The sequence below is a fragment of the Varanus komodoensis genome, unplaced genomic scaffold, assembly GCF_004798865.1.
Source record: "Varanus komodoensis strain SLA01 unplaced genomic scaffold, ASM479886v1 scaffold106, whole genome shotgun sequence".
Lineage (NCBI taxonomy): Eukaryota > Metazoa > Chordata > Lepidosauria > Squamata > Varanidae > Varanus > Varanus komodoensis.
The window spans coordinates 268,717-291,586 of record NW_025335301.1 but is presented as its reverse complement, the minus strand read 5'-3'; the positions used below and the strand labels follow the sequence as shown (position 1 = coordinate 291,586).

At 55.9% G+C, this 22,870-nt stretch overlaps 1 protein-coding gene across 1 annotated transcript in view; it reads left to right on the top strand.

Annotated features, from left to right (window-relative positions):
* Window positions 1–17,705, top strand: part of CHD5 (chromodomain helicase DNA binding protein 5) — an 80,695-nt gene extending 62,990 nt beyond the window's left edge. Inside the window, exons 34-41 of the mRNA XM_044419669.1 lie at window positions 113–202; window positions 1,378–1,668; window positions 3,391–3,499; window positions 5,070–5,202; window positions 7,629–7,824; window positions 9,259–9,422; window positions 9,778–9,892; window positions 17,587–17,705. Coding sequence (XP_044275604.1) covers window positions 113–202; window positions 1,378–1,668; window positions 3,391–3,499; window positions 5,070–5,202; window positions 7,629–7,824; window positions 9,259–9,422; window positions 9,778–9,892; window positions 17,587–17,705 — 1,217 coding nt within the window. The remainder of the gene's footprint in view (window positions 1–112; window positions 203–1,377; window positions 1,669–3,390; window positions 3,500–5,069; window positions 5,203–7,628; window positions 7,825–9,258; window positions 9,423–9,777; window positions 9,893–17,586) is intronic.
* Window positions 17,706–22,870: the final 5,165 nt, after the last annotated feature.

Sequence of the window (22,870 nt, the reverse complement as noted above, 5' to 3'; positions counted from 1 at the left end):
TTGTGGGCATCCAGTCAGATGGAAATCACAGCCTGCACCTTGCCAGCTTACTGTCGAAGCTCTGCTTTCTTCCCCTTGTCCCGCAACCCCTCCACCTGCCCAGCTCCTGCAGGTGAAGCCTCCCAGGAGAACGAGGCACCTGTGGAAAGCTCGCCCTCGGATACTGGCCCCTGCACCGGAGGTGGCAAAGAGCCCAGGCCAGGTAAAAGCCACCTCTCCGGGACTGCATGCTTAAGATTCTCCGTCGCCCAAACTGGCCAAACTTCAACCGCAACAGGGTGAGAACCCGCACTTGTGTGCATGCGGCATACTCCCTGCTCCAGTGCCAGCCAGGTATGCTGGACTACAGCTCCCATCCTTCCAACCAGCGTGGCTACACCTGGTGAGCAGCAGGTGGAGGAAGGACGGCTGACGCAAGTTGGCCTAATGCTGCTCAGCTCTAGAGGCAGAGGGAGGGGCAGGCGGGCGACTGGGCGCAGCTGCGCTACTGCAATGAGTGGGCAGGAGTGACTTGAAGCAGCAGGCAAACCCTCCAACGGTGGTGGCAGCTGGGAGCCGTGTGGGAGCCACCCTTGTGCTGCGTGGGGACCCAGTCGAGGAGTCCAGGGCGGGCCGTGCCAGGCTGAGCCCCTTTCCCAGCCGCTTTGGAGTCTTGGGAGTGTTTCCTGGCTTTGTGCAGTTTGTTCCCACTTCAGAGGCTGAAACGCCTCTTCTGAGCAGTAAAAAAATGGCTGTAACGTGCAGGCATCTGGCTCCTCCCACTTTGCCTCCAGCCCCGCCCACTGCTGGGATGCAGTCCCTCAGGCTTCTTCAAAATGGAATGTGGCTCTGGGTTGAGCCGGCTTCTGCATCCCTGGAGGGGCCCATGGCCCCGTAGCAATGGCCCCAGCACGCTGCAGAAGCGCACCTCTGGCTGCAGGTGATCCTGGGCTAGTCTGTGCCCCGATGAATGGGGTGGCAGTGCAGGCAAGCTTCCCCCAGAAGAAACCGGCGAGTCCCGAGGGTGCCGCACGGCTCTGGGGTCCGCCCGGAAGTCGCCTCGCCCCTTGGTCCCTCCAGCTCAGTCCAGAGCCAGCACTGAGCTTCTCCGGGGCTCCAGGCGGAGATCGTTCTCAGCCGGCCTGGAGATGCCAGGGTGAAACTGGGGGCTTCCCAGCAGCAGCCCCCTGCCACACTGTGATCACTGCAGCGGGCTCTCAGAGGCTGGTGGGAGCGAAGTGTTCCTGCCTCGGCCTTCTCCCTCCACTTTCTGAGGCCAAAGGAGCATCCCAGAGTGCTGTAGCTTGGCCTGCCTGCCCTGTAGAAGAATCCAGAGGTGGCTCCTGAAAAGCAACATGGGGGAGGCGTTCCTGGTTCCTCGTCCTTGTGGGTGAGGAGGGGGGCAGCAAAGTGGTGTCCCCGGCGCTCCCCGCGGCCAGACCCTCGCCAGCTGGGGCAGGATCAGGGCAGCGCCTCCCAGGAGGAGCCGGTCCAGTCCCCCTGCCCTGCAGACCCCGCCCCCCAACCAGCTGTTCCCGGTGCTTTTTCCCGCAGAAGACACCAGGGCAGAAGAAATGGAGCCAGCGGAAGTTCAACAGAATGGTGAAAAAGAGGACGAGGAGGATGGGAAAAAGGATGACAGGACCAGCGTCCGGTTTATGTTCAATATTGCAGATGGGGGTTTCACAGGTACAAGCAGCAGTCCCCTGCCTTGGGGTGACCAGGATTGGTTTGGTATTTATTTATTTCTGTTTCTATGCCGCCCCATAACCGGGAGCTTCTCTGGGCGGCTTACAAGGATTGGTTCTTGCGCCCAGACTCTTGAGGGCGTGTCACTCGGCCGCTCCCTGGTTGCATGGACCTCTCCCACCAGATGCGGAAACCCAGTAGAATTCCCCGCCCCAGGCAGCGAGCCCAGAAGAGGGGCCCATGTGGAGATGTGCTCTCTGCACAGGTCGAGTCTGCCACCTTGGCATCAGGAATGAGGAAATTAAATGCCCGCGCTGGGTGCAGGGATGCAGCCCCATTACCCGTCCTGGGAGAGGCAGGTTGGAACGAGGCAAGGCCAGAATGGCAGAGTTAAGCCATGGCATTCGTGCTCGGAAGATGCAGACTTGGCCACCTATGTGGGCACCTTTCATGGGAGCTGGACAAGCCCGTGGAGGAGAAGGCTTGTCCAGTCCGGATGGCTCCCAGTCCGGATGGCTCGCCGTTGCAGTGTGCCGGGTGCCCCAATTGCTGGGGAGCGTGGGTAAGGAGGTGCTAGTGCGCTCCAGCCCTGCTTGTGGGCTTTGGGACAGCCCCTATGGGAAGGGGCACTGAACTCAGCTCTGATCCAGCAATGCCCTTCTTAAGTGCGTATGATGTATGCAGAGGGCATGTCAGATCTCCGTGGGGGCAGGAACTGAGCTGCACTGAGAGCGCTGAAATGGTCCGGCAGACCCCCATGCAAAAGGGGGCAGAATTTCTTTCCACGCAGTGGAGGGCTGATGGGAAAGAGTCGAGGCCCGGGCTTCCTTCGGGCCCACAGGAACCTGCGGTGACTGGATGAAGTCATTTCCCAGACACTCATCCTGTTGCCTTTGCAGCGCACGGGCTGGGCCTGGCCAGGGAATGCGAGGGGCCAGCAAGTGCCGTGCGCACCCAGTCCCCGCTCCCTGGGCACCAGTTGCCCTCGTTCCTTCTCACAGTGCTGGCGCTGCGTGGGCCCCTCCCACGGAAGGCCCTGTGGCTGTGCGGAGCAGGAGCAGAAGCGCTGCTCGGGGCATTCCGCCCCACTCGCCCCTGCCGCACTTCTGGGCTGCTTGCGCAGGGCATGAGTGGCCTTTGCGGGAGCGATCCTCAGGTGGGCTCCACAGCTCTTCTGGCCACACTCACCAAGGTGAGGCTTCCACCATGCCGGGTGGGTACGCGGAACGGAGGCTAGAGTGGGGAAGGGGTCACGGTTGCCCCCATGGCCGCACTCTCCGCACACGTGCACCTGACTAGAATAAAAGCCAAGCAGGGCTGTAGGGCTGGGCAGCCAGTCCGGCACTCGAGGGGGCTCGCTTTGGCTTTCTGTACATCCCCAGAAGATCAGCCCGTTGTCCACGCAGCCCTTCTTCACCCGTTTCCTGACTCTTGCGCAGTCCTGCCCCCATTCAAAGAAAGTTGATGTGCAGCCAGAAAGACATTTAAACCCAAACATGCTGATATTTGTGGATTTTGGCCTCACTTCTTTTGCCCCCCTTTCCCAATATTCTGGAACAGAATTCAGCTCCTGAGCAGAATTCTCCTAAAGTTTTGCAAAGATCACCGAGAAAAGGGTGAGGCGTTACCAAGTTGTCGCTTGCAGTTCTGGTCGCCAAGCGCCGAACAAGCACCGAAGACGTCCCGTGGCTGAGCAGAGTGTTTCTTTGCTTGGCTGTTTAGAGTTGCACACACTGTGGCAGAATGAGGAGAAGGCAGCCATCTCCTCCGGGAAGATTTACGATATCTGGCATCGGAGGCACGATTATTGGCTCCTGGCGGGGATTGTCACGTATCCTTTTCCATGGACAAAGACCGTGGGAGAAGGCAGAAAGGGGGTGGGCAGGGAAGAGATGTGAACGGCTGCGCTGTCACCAAAGCAGTCCTTGCTTTGGTGTCCACCTGGGCAAGTAAGTTCCTCGCTCTCATCAGGATGGAATCAGCCACTGAGGGCTGCAGGGGAGACCAGGCTGTTGTGCAGGAGAAAGCCTGGGCATCTGCTCAAGTGGCATTCTCGCAGGAGGAGGCGTCAACTCCAGACTGGCTGCCACTGGCCCGGCTGCTCTGCCGTCACAGCAGAGCGGGCCTGTTAGAGCGTGGCTGGCTGTGGCTCTCCCCCACCAGAGGTGTTCAGGAGCTGGCGGGCCGGTGCCCTTCCAGGTCTGCTATTCTGTGTCTGTCCTGGCAGCCCCAGCAGTCGGGGATGCTGGGAGCTGCAGGTCAAACCAGCTGGAGGGCACCAAGCTGTGGAAGGCTGCTTCACTGGAGCAGCACTGCGGGGCTCCAGGGGGCACCTTGTCACAGGGGTGGCTCGCCCGGCACTGCGGCCCTTTGAAGGCATGTGCAGCACCCACGGCTGGCTGGCTGGCTGTACATTTCCTCTGTGAGCCATGGTGAAGAATCGGGTCCCACTAAGTCAAGAAGCACTTCCAGGCCTGCTTTGTGCAGAAAGGAGGCTGCTCCTTTCTGCACAGCTCAGCTCAGCAGGCCTGCCTGGAGACGCTGCAGGGCCCCTCCAGGAACACCCCCTGGAGCAGAGCGGCCGGCCACTTGTGGGCAGAATCACTTCCGCTGCATCCGGGTCTCCAAGTGAAGATCAGCGGAGAGATCACATCACTCCAGATGCTGCAAACTGAGCCCTCCTCTGGCTTTACTGAGCTGAAGAGACATTCTCCGGCCGCTGCTTGCAGGCCTGTGGTGAATGCATCCCAGTTGGTCCACATGCATTGAATCTGGGGAAAGGGCCGCAGCTTCTTTCCCTGGAGAGCAGCGTGTGGTCACGTTTCACAAACCAGCATCCATTTGCAACCGCTGCAAAGAGGCCACTGCACCAGCCTGCTCTTGGGCGTAATTAGCAAACCCCGCTTGAGCCAGAGCCCGAGTGACGCTGAAGACCAAAGTAAGCCTGGCGTCAGCTGCGGACCATGCCACTCACGCTGCTCTTCCTCTTCACTTTAGGGGAAGCACGCTGTGGCCCAGGCTGGGCTGAGATGGCTGTGCGGGAGCTAAAAGCCTCACACTCACAGAAACATGGTGAGGGAGAAGGGGCTTCCCTGGCCATCTAGTCTGACCCTGCCTACCATGTGCATGTCCAGCCTATCTTCGCCAAGAGGGCTTCACCTCCCACTCATCCAGTCCCTGCCCCTAAATGGGCCCCATGGACAGCAGTGGAGGGTTTTTTCCTTCTTTTTTAGCCCCCTTGTATGGGGTGGAGCAGGACACATTTAGGGAAATAAAAGCATTGAGAAAGAGAGAGACTACTTGGTGAATTAACTAACCCTTGAAACCCCCCATTTGTTATTAAAATTATTCATGGGGTGGGTGCTCCTGTGTTTCCCTTAACGGATCCCCTTGCCAATCAGTCATGGCTACGCCCGCTGGCAAGATATCCAGAATGATGCTCATTATTCCATCCTGAATGAGCCCTTCAAGTCGGAGATCCACAAGGGGAACTATCTGGAGATGAAGAACAAGTTCCTGGCTCGGCGATTCAAGGTGGGTTTCCGGGAAGGTCCATGTGTGTTGAGCTTTAGAAAAGGAAAGGGTTGGGAAGATCCCCATGGGATGTGTGTGTGGATTCACTGAGTGCATTTCTAGACTGCCCAGTAAGGCGTGTGTCTGGGTGAACTGCACTTAGTTAAAAGACTAACAGGCCATTTAAAATACAGTTAAAATATAAAATGCAACATGAGTATTTCAAAGAATAATATACAGCAAGATGCAAAAACATTAAAGCAGCAGGAATGACTGTCGCAGAGGCTGAGGCAGCTGCAGCAACCTAGAAGTGGGCCTCTGGAGCACCTGGGAGAAAAGAAAGGTGACCATGTTGACGCCAGGCGACCCTCTTTGGGGAGCAGTTGGCCTTAACAGCAAAAACAAGCTTCCAGGTGGAGGGGCAGTCTGGCTGCTAGGAAGGGCTGATGTACGGCGAGACAAGTTAAAGCTGAAGTTTAAGGCACCAAATCTTCTGCAAGATTCATGTGCCCCATTGGTGCACTGTGTCCTCCCTGCTCTCCCCCCACAAGTGTCCCCACGGAATATAGACAGGCATGCTGGATGACCCAGAAGGACGCCCTTCTGTGTGCGAGGGTTACCAGGAACTCACAAGCAGGCAGTGAATGCCAGAGCCCTCACCTTCGTTTCTGCAGAAAACAGAGCTCAGTCTGCCTGGAGTGTCTGCGTGGGGCTTCCAATGACCTTCTTGCTAATAACTTCGGTAGATTCCTGCTCCTCCTGCCCTCCTCCTCCCAGTCTGAGCCACCCTCGCCTTTCAGTCTGTCCAAACCATCCCACAGGCTGCCCTCCCTCCTTGCCCCATTTTCAGTATATCACAGTCACACACTGTTCATTCCGTGCCCTGTGGGGCACGATTCAGCTTGCCAGCCAGCTTTCTGCACTACCAAGGGCTGTGCAGCAGTTCGCACCCAAAAGGTGGCTTCTGAAAGACAAACTCCTCTCCCCTAGGGTGTCCTGGGCGCTGCTGTCCAGCACATCTGGGGGGCACTGGACGGAACTGCTGGTTTACGCTCGTCCAGTTTGCCTGGTGCAGCTCAAGCAGTGCCTGAAGGAGGGCCTGGTGTCCTTTTCGACCGGGTGCAGCTTGCCAGCTCCTGAACAGGTTCTGCACCCAGTGCTTGACTGGGCTGAACCATTCAAATGGCAGGCTGTTTCCCAGAAGCAGCTCAGATTTGCTTTTCCCGTCAAGCATCCATTTCTGCTGAACAGCCAGGTGACCCCTGAGTCTCTAGGGAGAGGCAGATGAGGCCAGACCATGCTGCCAAAAGGGTAGTCAACCAGGATGCAGGGCCCTTTTAGATGGGACCTGGGCACCGGATGGCCTTAGAGGAGTCCAGCCAAAAGGGCCACATCATTCCAGTGGTAAGTCGGTGTTTTAGGGAGAAGCAGCAAAATGCCGCCAGAAGTGAGGGTTCCAAGGCGGGGGAGATCAGCGCGCTCGCCCTGACCCAGTGCCCCGGCGTGCCCCCCATCCTGCCCTGGCTGGGCCCAATCCAGGCCTGGGCCAACCCTGGGGCAGATAGGTCCATTAGTCCATCAGAAGACGGGCAGTGGAAGGGGAGGGGTGCTCCTGCAGGGAGCCCTTCGGGCAGGTCTTCTCGCCCACAACCAGGCACGCCTGCAAACCAGTGACCTTCCTGTCCGTACTTTGCCTGTTCCCAGCGACTGGGACACCAGCCAGCTTACAACATTAAAGCCCATCCAATTAAAACATTTAAAAATATACGAAAGTTAAAAATATAATTAAATCAGTTTATATATTAAAGTTAAACAAATACTCAAATTAACAACTACAGCCAATATAAAGAGTAAAACTAATCCAGTGCAAACTCACTGGTGCAAGCCATTCCCAAATACCTGCTTGAACAAAAAGATTTTTGCCTGCTTTTGGAAACCCTAGGAAGGGAGCTCCAGAGCCTTGGGGCAGCCACTGAGAAGGCCCTGTCTTGTGTCCCCCCCAGCAAGCCTGTGAGGGTAGTGGGACCCAGAGAAGGGCCTCCCTAGAGAGGTTCATATGGAAGAATACAGTCTTTTGGATACCTCGGATCCAAGCCGCAGGCTCAGCCTCAGTCTCTCCCTACCTCAGAAGGCATGGGAGCCTGTTGCCATGGAGCCTGAGCTGTGTGCACCACCCCAAAAGACGGTCTATGCTTCCATGTTCTGGCACTGGCATGAAGGGCAAAGTGCAGCCCACGGGGGTTCCCATTCAGGGGGGTCATCAGGGCCCCCCGTGGCTGAAGGGCCTGAAGCAACTTTTGCACCGCTTCAGGCGGTGCCTGGGACAGTGCCAGAGGTAGGGGGTCCTTGGGGACCGAGGCTCTATGACACCAGGGTCTTCCTCCAAGGAGCTTCCTGGCCCCAGTCTGGGGCGGGCATGGCACCTGCCTTCTCCCTGTTTGCCGCAGTTGCTGGAGCAGGCCTTGGTGATCGAGGAGCAGCTGCGCAGGGCCGCCTACCTCAACATGACCCAGGACCCCGGCCACCCGGCCATGGCCTTGAATGCCCGCCTGGCCGAAGTGGAGTGCCTTGCAGAAAGCCACCAGCATCTCTCCAAAGAATCTCTCGCTGGGAACAAGCCTGCCAACGCCGTCCTTCATAAAGGTGGGTCCCTCCCGAGGGGGGCCGAGAGTCCTCCTCCCCTCCCCTGCGTCTCCCGGTCCACACGGACATTTGCAGTGAGAGGAAAGGCGCTCTTGTGTCAGGAGGCTCCGTGGGACGCCAGCAGAGTCGTCTTCTTTAGGCCCAGGGTGGGGCTTGTGCAGCCCTTCAGAGGTTGCCGGATGGCTACTTGCATCAGCACTAGCCAGCACAGCCAGTGGTCAGGGACGGTAGGAGCTGCAGCCCAATAGCCTCCAGAAGTGTGCATATTCTGCCTTGCCGCATAACCTAGCAAAACCCTTTTATGAAACTGGCTTTTAAATATTTGGAACAAGTACAGCAGAGTCCATGTGCACGTGATTAGCGGGAGAGAGTCTGGAGGGGAGGAGCCTTCAGGGCTGTGGGCCATTCCTGTTTACCTTTGTGCCATTTCTGCCGGGGCCTTTGCTGTCACTGGAACCGCAGGTGCCACTTGCCCTGGAGAGGCCAGGCTTCACAAGGAGCCAAGCCAGAGCAGATTGGCCCCATGGAAAGCTCCAGAGTCGCTTGGGCTGAAGGGCAGGCGGTGCTTGTTCTCTGTTGCTCAGACAGGAGCAGAGCAAGACTGGACCTTCCAGGAATGTATGGGGGCCCTGGGCTGACTGGGCCATCCCCCAGCGGAAGGAGCACCTCTTCAGGGGCCCGGCCTGGCCTGGCCTTGCGCTTCACTGCCAGGCACCAGCTTCTTCGTGGCCCTGTCCTCCGAGGCTGCCGATCTATCTTCTAGTGTGATAAAAAGCAGAGCTGGTGGTGAGAAAAGATGGGAGAGTTGCAAGTGGAAGATGGAAAAACTGGGACATTCCCCTCCATAAAACTCTGTGAACAATTTGGGCAGAGTGACTGTCAGATTAAAAGACTTGCCTGCGAGCAGCCAGGGACACGATCCATGAGTTAATTAGTGGTGAATCTTTGAAACAGACCCGGCTGTAGAATAAAGTGATCACTTGCTGAAAGCTTCATGTAGAACTTCTTGCTTCTCATTAGTGGCAGAATAAATGCTGATGAATGTTAAAGTGTGGAAACTTAATTCTACAGCCTCCATGTCTGGGTGTAAGTCCCAGACACCTCTCTTAGTGCTGCCTTGCTTTCTATCCTTCCTGATCTTTATTTTGTTTTAAAGTTTTTAAAATTGCACCTTAATTTAACTGGTGCTGCCCTCCCATGGCACCTGCACTGAGTTTCAAAAAAGTGGTTTTGGAGGCTCAGGATTCACACCCTGCTTCTGCTTTGGACTCGGATTCTCTCTTGCAAGCTTCGCCCCCCAGGAAAGTTTTGTGACCGGCTATGCCACACTTTATGAATGGGCAGCCATTTTGCGAGCGTGCCCCCCGCTCTCCCTCGCCATGCCCTGGCTTCAGGCTCTGGGGCCACAGCATGTGATGTGCATTTACGTTCCAGTCCTCAACCAGCTGGAGGAGCTGCTAAGCGACATGAAGGCCGACGTGACCCGGTTGCCCTCAATGCTGTCTCGAGTCCCACCTGTTGCTGCCCGCCTGCAGATGTCCGAGAGGAACATCCTGAGCCGCCTGACCAACCGGGGGAGTGAGCCAGCTGTCCAGCAGGTTAGACGTCCTGCCTGACGCAGAGGCTGCCCTGGGCCCCTCGCAGCATGGAGCTTTCCTTGGGAACCCACTCCTGCACCCTGCGCTACTTACTTTTGTGGCTGGCTGAGATACGTAGCAAACCATTCGCTCTTTTAATTCAGCTCTAGTTTAGCTGGCCAGTGTTCAGATTGGCTTGGCTCAAGCCCTCTTCTCCTCTTTGAACCACTCAAAATTTGGATTGTAAGTTCCCTGGGGCAGAGACCTGCATCATACAGTATATCAGTATCAGTATTATTCTATGGAGAACCTAGTGCATTGCTGTCCCTGAAAAAGCGTAATATGTTACCTCCCCCCACCCCGCTGCTGCCTCCAGGCCCCCTTTGGCTCCTCCCAGATCTACAGCAACAACTTCGGGCCAACTTTCTGCAGTGCTGGGGCAGGTGGGATCGTCAACTACAGCCAGATGCCCCTCGGACCTTACGTGACAGGTGGGTGGATGCTTCTGGTGGTGCCCCATCCGTCTTTCTCTCTCTGCTTCTCCTAAGAGGACATATTTTAAAGTGGGGGCCAAGAGCCAAAAACCAAAGGGCATTGGGCAAGCTGGATGTTTTCTCTCTTATTAATAGATATTTAGCCGTTTGCAAGAGTTTCCTCTGCAGTTCTCAGTTGCTACAAGAGGTAAGGTCCTGCTTCTTACTCTCTGATCAACCACGTCCCATCGTTCTGTCTTGGGTGGGGGGGCAGTGCTTGTACCTGGCCACCACTTGCTCTCTGGGTTCTCATCCAGGGGATGCTTCTTGCTCAGCCCTTCGGCTTTGGGAGTTTGCTTAAGAGCGGAGTCACGCCGTTCTCGAGTGCCGGACTGTGGGCCAGGGTGACTGTGTTCCAGGTCCCTCTTGACCATGAAGCTCCTTGGGGGACTTGGGACCAGTCCCTGATGCTCAGCCTCATCTACCTCGCAGGGCCATTGTGAGGATGAACTAGAGAGGAAGAGGGGGCCATGTGAGTCCCTGCAGGAAAAAAGGTGGGATATAATAATGCTAATACTAATCAAACGAATAATTCTAAGCACGCACAGAAACATAGAAATATAGCGATAAAGTGAGTCAAAAAGGGTTTCCTGGGCCATCTAGTCTGACTCCCAGTTCCAACGGGTTCCACTCAGAATATGCCCACCATGTGCATGTCTAGCCTATCCTTGAACTCCCTCACGGATGGGGCCTCAACCACCTCCCATGGAAGCCCGTTCCATACCCTCAGGGTCCTAACCCTCAGGAAGTGCTTCCTGGCATCTGACCTGGTTCCTTGAGCTTTCCCCCACTGGAACGTGTCCTGCCCTCCACTGCAGGGAGGACCGCTCATGGCCCTCCTCTGCATGACACCCCCTCACATACCTCTAAGTCACTGAAAGATCCCCTCGGAGTCTCCCCTTCTTCAGGCTGAAAAGGCCCCGTTCCCTCAATCTCTCCTCATGTGTCATCCCTCCCAGTCTGGCCACCATTCTTGTGACCTCCGCTGAACCGAACCTCTCCTATAAAGTGGAGCCCAGAACTGGATGCAGGACTCCAGTTGCGGGTGCACCAGAGTCGCACAGAGCGGTAGCAACACCTCTCTCGATCTAGAAGCCACACTTCTGGCTATGCAACCAAGGGTGGCGTTCGCCCCCTTGACCACCACATCACACTGCTGGCTCATGTTCAGCCTGCAGCCAACCTGCACCCCAAGGTCCCTTTCACAAGTGCTGCTCTCCAGCCACTTGTCCCCTAACCTGTACTTATGACACCTATTCCTATGCCCCAAGTGCAAGACCGAGCACTTACCCACATTGAACGCCATCCTGTTGTCTCCCATCCACTTCCACAGTCTGTCCAATATCTTTTTGGATCGGGAGTACCTGCTCCCCAGTTGTGGCTGCAGCCCTCACATTGGTATCGTCTGTGAGTTTAGTCAGCAGACTGGTCAACCTCTCTACCAGGTCACTGATAAAAATTGTTTTTTGTAAGCCATCCAGAGACTCTAGTATTAATGGCATATAAAAACTTTAAATAAATAAAAATAAATAAAATAAAATAAAATAAAAAGATTGAACAGAATCAGTCCCAGAACTGAACCCTGGGGACTCTGCTCCTGACTCCTCTGATGATTCCCCACCAATAGTCACCCACTGCCTGCGGTCCGTCAGCCATGCCCTCATCCGTCGGACAGTGCATTGATCTCTCCCAAAGCTCAACTCTTTCTCAACCAGGATATCATGCGGGACCTTGTCAAAGGCCCTGCCAAAATCTTGGTAAACCACACCCACCGTGCCCCCCCCATCTAGCCACCCCAAAACCTTACCTTAGAGCTCCATAAGGTTCATCTGGCAGGACCTGTTTTTGCAAAATTGCAGGGATGTAAGACCCCTTGAGTGGGATGCAGGTGGCGCAGTGGTTTAAACTGCTGTGCTGCTGAGCTGGTTGATCGAAAGGTCGCCGGTTCGGATCCACACACGGGGGTGAGCTCCCGTGCTCTGTCCCAGCTCCTGCCAACCTTGCAGTTCAAAAGCGTACAAATGCAAGTAGATAAAAGGGTACCACTTCGGTGGGCAGGTATCAGCTTTCCGTGCACTTCGGTGTTCAGTCATGCCGGCCATATGTCCATGGAGATTGTCTGTGGACAAATGCTGGCTCCCTCAGCAGGAAACGAAGATGAGCACCGCCCCCAAGGGTCAGGCATGACAGGACTTTAATGTCAAGGGGAGGGGTCTGAAAAGTAAAGCTTTCCCCATGACATTGAAGTCCAGCCATTTGCATGCTTTCGAACTGCAAGGCTGGCAGGAGCTGGGACAGGGGGCACTCACCCCGTCTGCGGATTCGAACGGCCTGCCTTTCCCTCCACCAGCCCAGCAGCTTCACCCCCTGCAGCACCGCATCGCTTTGCATTCATTGCTGCCTGTTTCCCTCCTGAGAGACTCACAGCATCTTGCCTCCCTCTCCCCCCCTCCCGTTCCTCTCAGCAGCAACCCTGTGAGGTAGGCTGAGCTGGTGGCCTAGCCTGACCCAGAGTCACGCAGAGGCTGCCATGGCCGAAGGGGGACTTGAACGCGGGCCTTGGGGCCCCAGTCCTGCACGCAACCACGGCACCACACTGGCTTTCTCCGCTGGACTGCACCTGGAGGGGCCCGTCGTCAGGGATGAGGCTTGCTCTCTGCGCGGCTTTTGCTGTCCGTCAGCGCCGGCGAGTGACAGCGGCACCCCACGCCACGGGGCCTGCTTGAGCCTGGGACACAGTCCCTCAGCCCACACACTTGGGGTTTCTCGCAATCAGTTAATCCCAATGCCTGATCAAGAAGGCACTGCAGCCACCTGGGTGCTAATTAAAATTTCGGAACACGCTGGAGGGGGACGAGGCTCCAGAGAGCAGCGGTGCCCCTGGAGCTGCCTCTCTCCAAGGCGGGGCGAGCCATGGGCATGCCTCGCCTGAACGTGCCCCGTGGCGTGGCCTTCGCGTGCATGCGGCTCGCCTGCACCTGGGTTCCCATGGGGCCCCCCGGGGCTCCTGGCCACTGGCTTCCCTCTGCCGTGCAGGAAAAGGCCTGCAGCGAGAAAGCCCAGCGTGGCTTGCAGAGGCGGCCGGAGGGCGTCCTGTCTTCCTTCTCCACTCCATTCTTCCTCCAGGGCCTCTGAGGGCCGCCATCCCGGCCCCGCTGGCCAGTCACCCTCTCAGCAGCCCTCCAAGGGAGGCCGCCTCGAGGGCTTTGCTGCTGGGAGAGGCGCGGCACCCAGTGCCTCCAGGCATCGCCAGGCGCCTCGTGCTCACCGTGCGGACAGGACACAAGGGCAGGGGGTCTGGCGTGTGGCAAGAGGGCAGCCCTCCAGATATATTGGACTACAACTCCCACTGGCCTCAGGCCTCATGGTGAACGAGAAGCGGGTGTGGAAATTTCCGCCCAGATCATCCCACAAGCAGCTGGTTCCCCAGCCGGACTTTTGAGGCTCTCTGCACTGAGGGGGGCGTTTTGGGTGGGGGCCGAAGTGCTGGAGGGGCTGCTTGGCTCTGCATGCTTGTGGCCCTTGCTTGAATCCCGGACTCCGGGCGGGATGGCCGAGCTGGACTGACCGGGCAAGAGCGCGAGCAAAGCTCCACCTGCAGGAGTGTGATGACCCGTTTCCTCTGCTCATGGGGGGGGGGCGGGGGGGGGGCATGCAGGAACTGGGACCAACAGAAGGAGCAATGCAGTCCGGAGGAGGGGAAACTCTTTCCAGCTCCATTTCGCGCAGCGGGAGGCGGGCAGGGCTGGTCCTCAGGGTGCCAGGCTGGGCATGCAGGGTCCCCTTCGTGGGGGATTCCGTGGGGGTGGGGAACTGTCCTGGCAAAATTTTAATCACCCCACCGGGCTGTTCCCCTTGCTTTTGCACTGCATCCCCTGCCAGCCCCAGCCAGCGTGGCCACTTTGGGCGTCTCTAGGAGGTCCTGCAGAAGGAGCTGGCAGCTCAACACTGTGGGTGGGTGAATTGGAAACACGCAAACATACAAATCTGTCTCGCCTCATTCCCCGTCCCCTGCAAACCGGCCACCAACCTTGTGGCCCCACGCTGCACTGACTCCAACCTGGCTATATCCTTCCTGTAACGAGGGGCCCAAAACTGAGCACAATACTCCAGTTGCAGGTGCACCAGAGTCATACAGAGTGGCAGTAATAACTCTCTCAATCTAGAAGCCACGCTTCTTGCTATGCAACCAAGGGTGGCGTTCGCCCTCTTGGCCACCGCATCACATTGTCGACTCATGTTCAGCCTGCAGTCAACCAGCACCCCGAGGTCCCTTTCACAAGCGCTGCTCTCCAGCCACTTGTCCCCAAACCTGTACTTATGACACCCATTCCTATGCCCCAAGTGCAAGACCTTGCACTTATCCACGCTGAACGCCATCCTGTTGTCTCCTGCCCACTTCCATAGTTTGTCCAGATCCTTTTGGATCTGGAGTACTGCTCCTCAGTTGTGGCCACTGCTCCAGTTTTAGTATCATCTGCGAATTTGATCAGCAGACTGTTCACCCCTTCTTCCATGTCATTGATGAAAAGATTAAACAGGATCGGCCCCAGGACAGAGCCCTGGGGGACCCCGCTTGTCACTGGCCACCATCCTAATGATTCCCCACTAATGGTTACCTGCTGCTTTCGGTCAGTCAACCATGTCCTAATCCATCGGACAGTGCTTTGGTGTATCCCAAAACTCCTCAGTTTCTCCACCAGGATATCATGGGCACTTTGTCAAAGGCCTTGCTGAAATCCAGGTATACCACATCCACTGCATCCCCTCCATCTAGCCATCTCGAAACCTTGTCATAGAATTCCACAAGGTTTGTCTGGCAGGACCTGTTTTTGCGGAAGCCGTGTTGTGTGGCCGCCAGCCTCCCTTCCCTATCCAGCATCACTAGATCTCTCACTGTTATGACCTTTTCCATTGTTTTTCCTACAATGGATGTAAGACTAACAGGTCTGTAATTCCCCCTGTCCCTTCTACTACCCTTTTTGAAAATTGGGACCACTGATGCCACCCTCCAGTCCTCTGGAACTTCACCTGTTCTCCACGAGGCCTCAAAAATGGAGGCCAGCGGGCATGAGAGAACCCCTGCCAACTCTCTAAGTACTCTCGGGTGTAACCCGTCAGGGCTTGGCACCTTTGCAATATGCAATGCCCTGAGGAGCCCCTCGACTTCTAGGGGGGTGACTCTAATCTGTGCCCCTAAGTCCCCGGCCTCATCTAATCTCCTATGCAGATATCCTCATTCTTCTTTGGGGAGAACACAGAGGCAAAATAGTCATTTAGTATCTGTGCCTGTTCCCTCATATCAGTCACTGGATCTCCTTCCTCCTTATTCAGCGGTCCCACCACTTGTCTCCCCTTCCTCTTCCTAGTTACATGCTGAAAGAAGCCCTTTTTGTTGCTCTTGATGTTCTTGGCAAGTCTCAGCTCGTAATCACCCTTAGCCCTGCGAAGAATCCTTCTGCAACAGGCCTCCTCCTCCCTTTTGTCTATTTCCCCCAGTGCCCATTTCCTACGGAGGTTCCTCTTTCATCTAATCCCTCTAACCACCTCCTTTTGCATCCATGGCGGCACTCTCCTCCGCCTCCCCACCTTACTGACTAGAGGTATCGTCAAGGCTTGCACCTCCAAAGCCTCCCTTTTGAGTGCCATCCACCCCTCCTCAACTCCCCTGCCTTCCAGTAACACATCGCAGGAATTCAAAGGTGCGTGTTTGATGCACTTTGAGCTGAAGTCCTGCCTTTGCTTTCTCATGCATCCAAAGCATGCCTGTGATGCTCTCAGGCTGTGGTGATTGCTCAGATGCTTTTCGTTCCTGCAACAGCCCCCATATTGAAGCTGATGCAATTGTTTATCACATGGGGGGGGGGTCCCTCCTTCATTAGAACCCGTGAGCTGCTCAGGCAGGGCGCTGCTCCTCAGCAGTAATCAGGTGAGGCCGTGGATTCGGGCAGGTGGGGATGCATCCAGGGGGACCCCCCGCCCCCGCTGGGGAGGTAGCTCTGCAGCTCCAGGCACTCTTGGAGGAAACTGATACTTGATGTCCACTTCAATCTGGCTTCAGGCCTGCTTTTGGTACAGAAACTGCCTCGGTCGCCCTGGGGGATGCCCTTTTGGGGAGAAAGATGGGGAGTGCCTCCCTGCAGGTCCTCTTGAACCTCTCATCGACCGTGGCATCTTCCGGATGGGCAGGCTGGGTTGGTGCTGAAGGCAGTGCTCTGCGGGGGTTCCTCCCCCACTTGGCCAGTCAGTTGCAGCAGGTGGCACATGCTCTGCAGCATGGCTTTTACAGGTTCTGTGCGATCCCTCATGCTGTTTAACTTCTACGTGAAATGTGCTGACAGAGGTGATCCGGAGGTTTGAGCTGAAGTGTGTGGGTGGCACTCAGCTCTGCTTCCCTCTTTCGCCCAATCCAGGAGTGCTGGTAACGGTTCTGAACCCGTATCTGAGTGAGGTGATGGCCTGGAGGGGGGCTAATCTACTGCAGCTTAATGCAGGCAAGACACAGGTGCTCTTGGTAGGTGGGTCCTTTGTCCAGATAGGTGATAGCCACCCTGTCCTGGTCAGGGCCGCGCTCCCCTTCAAGGACACAGTGTGGAACACAGTGGTGCTTCTGTGTACAGCGCTGTCTCTGGGCTCCAGGTGAGCTTCATTTACCCCTTTTTCATCTGTGGTTGATTTATCAACTTCGTGCCCATCTAGACAAGCAGACCTTGGTGACAGGGATTCACCCCGGTAACCTCTACTTGGGACTGTTGTGACACGCGTCACGTGGGGCTGCCCTTAAGAACCATCCGGAAACTGCAGTTGGCCTCAAATGGAGCCGCGCACCCCCTAACTGGAACCGCAGTGCACCAGCGCATAACCCCAGCCTTGTGCCATCGGCGCTGGATGCCGATTGAAGACTGGGCCTGCTCAAGGCACTGGCTTTGTCACCTGAAGCCACAAATGGTTTGGGACTTGGCGACCAGATGGCATGCTGCCAGCCACACACGCCTGCCTGGGCATTAAGGGCTCCCTCAGAGCTCCTTCTCCAGGAGCCACCTCTAAAGGTCGTAAGGAAGGCAACTACCAGGGGAAGGGCCTTTTCGGCTGTGGCCTCCCACTTGTGGAACCAGCTCCACAGAGAGGTGGTCTGGTGCCGACACTATACTTTTCAGTGCCAGGCCAAGACCGTTTTATGTTCTCGATATTTTGATTGTTGAAATTTTATTATTTTATAATATGTTTCATATATTAGTTGACACTGTGGGTTATTTATTTATTATAATGTTATTGGTTTTATATTCTGTTCTTTGTTGTTATTGGTTATATTTTTATTATTATTGTAATTTTGCTCTTGCTATTATTGTTGGTTATGATGGTTGGTTGTTTATATTGTAAATGTTGTAAACTGTCCAGACAGCCAATTGGCTCAGGGATTCATATAAAAACGGTTTAAATAAACACATGAATAAATGAGAGGTGGCAAAGGATTGGAAAACTCTGCCGAGGAGGGTGAGAGGTTGTGAGGAGGGCAGGGAAGGAGCTGGAGGGTCTCCTTCCACCCATGGGGGGCAGGACCTGGATCCAGCCCAAGTGAGAGAGCTGGACTCCAGCTGAGGATAGAAGCCTGTCTGGCCAGGAGACGTGACCCCTTGGTTTTGTTCTTTCAGCGACACCCAGTGGGTCACCCCCGAGCCACCCCGATATGAAAGGACCTGAGTCCTTGAAGGTTGGCACATCCTTCGACAGCAAAGGACAGCAACATGATATCATCTGCATCGAAGATTAGAGGAATCTCACCCTGGACGCCCTGGCTTGCCATGCTTGTAGCTCAAAGCGTTCTTCAGAAAGGGGACCAAACTCACCCTGGCTGCTTCACAGCCTTCCTTGAGGGGGCCGCGTTTCGCTTCCTTGTACCTTGGCTTTTCTTTTGCACTTTCTTATCGAAGACTTGAAGAGTCTGTGGGCTGGATCACCCAAGAAGTCCCTGTTTTCAGCTGGCCAGCAGCCCCCTCCCATCTGCAGCTGGATGGGGTGAGCTGGGAGTGGGGCCACGCTGGTTGAAGCGCCGTGCCCCCTGCCCTCCCACCTGGGATGCAGCCATTTGCCCCATCTGCATGTGGGGAAGGGACACCCCCTGGCTGCAGGGGCTGGAGGCTCAGGCCTCGATCTGCACATGTGCATGGCGCCGGAGAATCTCCCCAAAATGGCTGGCTGAGCTGAGCTCAGGAAAAGGTTGCAGCTGCATCCAAGAGGCTGAGGACATGTGGGGTTCAAGGGACACCCCTCAAGGCCCCCTGATTTCCGCGAGAGTCGCTTGCTTCATCCTTTCTTCCACTGGAGTCAGTGGCTTCCGACGTGCTCAGTTCAGTCTGGGGTTTCCGCGCAGGCTTTAAGGAGGGTGCAAAACAACCCCCAGGCTGGGTCCATGTATGGGTGTCTGTTGGTTGATTCCTGTGTTATGATTTTGTGATTGCTCTGTTTGTGGAGGCCACAATCGCAATGGCAAGCAAGGTGGGCGAATCCCTCTGTTCAAATCACTCACTGCCTCCCATTTTTCCAGATGTGAGTTCAGTTCAGCCCAAGCTCGGGTAATTTTTTTTTAAAGTTTACATGAAAATTCATCATGCATTTCTGTGTGCTAAAACATGCCTTTCCGTGTGTTTTAGACTCATGAACACCTTCTTGCAAAGACGGGCCTGATATAACCCATTTTCACATGTTATTTTCATGCATATATATATATAGTTTGGCTGCACTTTCCCCCAATACACTGATTTTTGTACCATTTTTTATTGGAAAATTCCATTGCAAAATTTGGAGAAGTGCAAATTTTGAAAGATAACTGAGTTTCCATTTGCTTGTTGGTTCAAAAGTGAGATTTGAGGTGAGATCACATCGCAATGCAAACCGGATGCTTTTCTCCCTCGTCCCTGCCCACAGCAGTCGTTCGTGCAGCCAGTTCCCACCAGGCAAGGGTGCAGGTGGGCCCGGGGCCAAGGGCATCAGAATCAGGCCTTGAGGGCTCCAGGGGTGTGTTTGGATTGGGCAGTGCTGCGGCTGCTGACTTTCAGCCCGACTCCCTCCCAAGCAAAAACCTGTTTTGGGGGTAAAGAAAAGGGAGGGGGAGCCAATGAATTCACAAGAGCAGACACTTGAAAGCATCCGTCTAGAGCTGTGAATCAGATTTTGCTCTGTCTTCGCCACCCAGCTAGGCCCTGTCCTGGGGCTGGATCTGTTGACTTGCCTTCCATGAGAGGAATGGTCCCTCTGTAAGCAGAACAGCTCTGCTGGTGGAAGGGTGTCCCTCTGACTTTAGGGCTCCCCCAGCACCAGTCACCCCCTCAGCAGGGTCTCCTGCCTTGTTCAGGGGGCTGGAACAGCTGTGCTGCGGGGGGGGGGGGCCTCAGTAGGGTTCCAGATGCCCTGCGCCTACCCCCAGGTCCAGCCAAAGGGAAGGCCCTCCAATCTGAAGCTTGCTCTTTCACCCTGCAGCCAGCACCAGCAAGAGGGAGGCAAGGACTGTGGGAGAAGGTGGAGCAGCCCGGAATGTCTTCCCATGGACATGTCATTTCTAGCCCCCCCCCAACAATCTGGAGGTGCTGTTTCAACTGCTTCCCGTCCGTCTGGCCCCCCCCCCCCCCCCCCCAGATGATGCTGCCATCCAGAACATGCAACCTGTGGAATCTCCCTCTCTTTGCCTGGCTTCCTGGGGAACCCACAAGGGCTGCCCTGCGGGGAGCAACGCCAACCAGGCAAGCGTGCTGGGCAGGGGCTGCTGCTCCCCAGGATGGGCTGTGGCTGCACTAAGACGCCTCGGCCTGGAGGGACGCCCCTGGGGCAGAGCGGGGCAGCACCTTCTCCTCCTCATCCTCACCAGGGCAGGTGCCAGTTACACCTCCAGTTCTGCCCACCAGCCAAACAGCAGATAGAACAGTGGCGCAAGGGGCTGGTTCATCAATTATATACTGTGGTTAACGAATTAAGAGAACACTGCTTTGGGGGACTTTCTTGGTGTCCTTGCTTGTGGGGGCCTGCAAACGGGCAGGTTCTGTCAGGGAACTGGCAGCAACGCCCCACAGCCGCCCTGCTTCCCTCTGCCTTCCCGCTGCAGTGGCACCCTTCTGGCGATGCCTCACGCGGTGTGTTTACGAGGCCCTGGACTGGTGGCCATCCGTGCCCCATATGATCAGGCAGAAGAATGTGTCCCAAAGAGGGCAGATTTCCGTGGGGAGGACCTTCAGGCGAGTGTCTGATTCTGGACGAGAGCCAGGAGGCTGCAGTGGTGGCTACAGAGGCGCTGATGGGACACGGGCCAACGCTGCATGGTCGTCTCTGCCCTCCATCATTTGTGCCACCCTGGCAGGTGGGACAAGCGAAGCAACACTTTTCTTCTCAGAGGCCTTTCTGGTGTGTTTATAACCCCCCAAACTGTGTTTCTGCCCCCACTGCCCCCTTTGTATTCTGTGATTGGTGGAAAGAATTTTGGTTTCCTATTTTAAATTTTGTGTTTTAATAAATCATTTTGAAAAGAACTTGCGCTAATGGGTAGCTGCTGCCTCTCCTGCTTCTCCGAGGCTTCTAGTGTCTGGAAGGCAGCAAGCCGCAGGCTGTGGAGGGCGCCAAGCCAGGCCTTGCCCGGGTGGCCTCCGAGCCACCCAGCGGCATCCGGTGAGCCATGCTTTGGGGCCGCCACAGGCAGCTCCAGGCCAGCGGTCACGTTTTGCAGTTGCACCTGCAGGTGGGTGCCTGCCACCCGGTCGGGCCTCCAGGCCAGTGGACGGGGTGAGGCTGTGCCAGGAGCAGGCGTTCCCAGGTAGGGCTCAGGGAGACGGTGCCTGCAGCTCGGCTGCAGCACAGGAAGATGCTTTCCCTGGGGATCCCGGGATGTGCGTGCCCCCCATCCAGGCTGTGCTCGGTGCCTGCTGCTGCCCGGGTGTGATTTGGCCAGCTGAATCGGGGCCGAAGCCCAGGCCTTGGGCCAAGAGCCATTCAGGGAGGCACGCGTGGCACCCAGCCTCTGTGTGGACTGTACTGCCCCAGGTCACAGGAGAGGTGCCCTTCTCCTCACATAGCCCACAGTCTAGTCTTTGATGTGTGGAGAGCATGCGCTGACACAACCCTTCCTCCAAAGTGGGACAGTCCTGCATCAGCTTTGCCCTCTTATCTGAGGCTTTGGGTGATCTCCATACACAAGGGGGGGACCAAATGGGCCCAGGAGATGGTTTGTACCCAGCAGTTGCCAAGGCAGGAGTGACATGATTTGAGAAGCCCCCCAAAGGGAACACTGAGGCCACTTGTGTGGTGCAAGATTGGGGCCCTGTGGGTGTCTTTCCAGCTTCTATCCCCAGGTTCACCAGCCGCCTTTGCTGGCTGGCCAGGTTCACAGTGGCTCCAGCTTGCCTGGTTGTTGGAGTCATGGGAGGCATGCTCCAGGCGGTGCAAATGCCCCCCGCCCTGCCCTGCTGGAGCCTCCTTGGCGGCAGCCTTTGCTGTCGCCGCTCCATTTCTCTGCAACCCTTTGATGCTGGACAGGCACACACACTGTGGAGATTTTTTTCAATTTCTGGAAGCCTTCCTAAACAAACCAGCTATCGTTTTATTGATTCTGTTTTGAACAACTGGCTGCATTATATCCAGTTCGTCTTGTTCACTGGTCCAGAATCTCCACGGAACCCAATGCGTATGAGAATAAAATAGGACTAAAAGAATTAGTTGCTGTCCACATATTCTTGGACGCCCATCAGCCCTGACAAACATGGCGAGTGGTCAGGAATGATGGGCGGTGGTGCCCATCCCTGCCACCACACCAGTCTGGGGAATGCACCAAAGAGCCCTGGGTGGAGAGGCAGCCCACAGGCACGTGCAGAGGGGCAAGCCCTGTCCTGCCTGGGATTCCCAGGCATCGCTCCTGCCTGCCCCCATCCTCTCCGTGACAGAATCCGAACTGTGAAAACGCCATTCCCTTGCACTGACACATCTTACTGCTAATGCACACTTGCGCCTAAGACTAGAAAGGGTCCACAAAAAAATGGTCCACGGGCTGGCTGCACAGAAACGCTGCCTCACCTGAATCTTCAACGGAGCTCCGCAACACGGTGAGCAGCACGGCGTGGGACACAAACCCTCTCCTGGTCAGGCGGCAGCCTTCAGGTGTCGGTTCATGATGCCTTGCCAACTTCTTAAGCAAAAAATTCTCTTAAGTGGCTGCTTTGCCAACTGCAGGAAGAGCCACGTGTTCTGTGCTGCCTGGGAATCTTAAACAGCAGCAAGCAGTTGTTTCTCTGCAAGCTTGGAAGGGACGAACCTGTGCCCGATGGGTTTAGAGAGCTACAAAAAATGGGCTCTTTCCCTCAGGTCTTGCAGTCTGAGTCTAGGCTTGGAGCAACAGGTGCTCAGTTCCACTGCTGCCTTCTTTCCCTACCTGCACATAGCAGAAGTTTGTGGCCACTGGGCAGGATGCGATTATGGAGGCTTCCCTCCAGCTGGGGCCCTCCAGGCAACTTTCTCAATTTCATAGCCAGCAAATGGGCAGCAGGGGGTGAGGAGAGGGGAAGGGGCTGGTCTGCTGGGTAAGACCACTTCCCCGACACTTGCAGATTCCACTGGCTTCCTCTTGACTTTCAGATTCAACTGGATGGCCTCTCCTTTGTGTCTTTGTCATTCTTCCTGTCCCTTTCTCTACCACATCTTAGCTGCACCTCAGTTTTACTCTGTTTTCTTCTCTTCCCTGCCAACTGCCATTCTGCTTTTCTGTCTCAATTCTACTGACTCCACAGGCAGTCTCCAGGCATCCTTTGTGTCTTTCACTGTGACCTCTTTCCACCAAACTCCCAATACCTTAATTTCTCCTCCCCTCCATGCACTGTGCCCTCGAGATTCGAGATCTTTGGGAAAGGCCATTGGCCTGTTCAGTGCTGCCTGAGGAACTCCCAGACTCTGTACCAGAAAAAG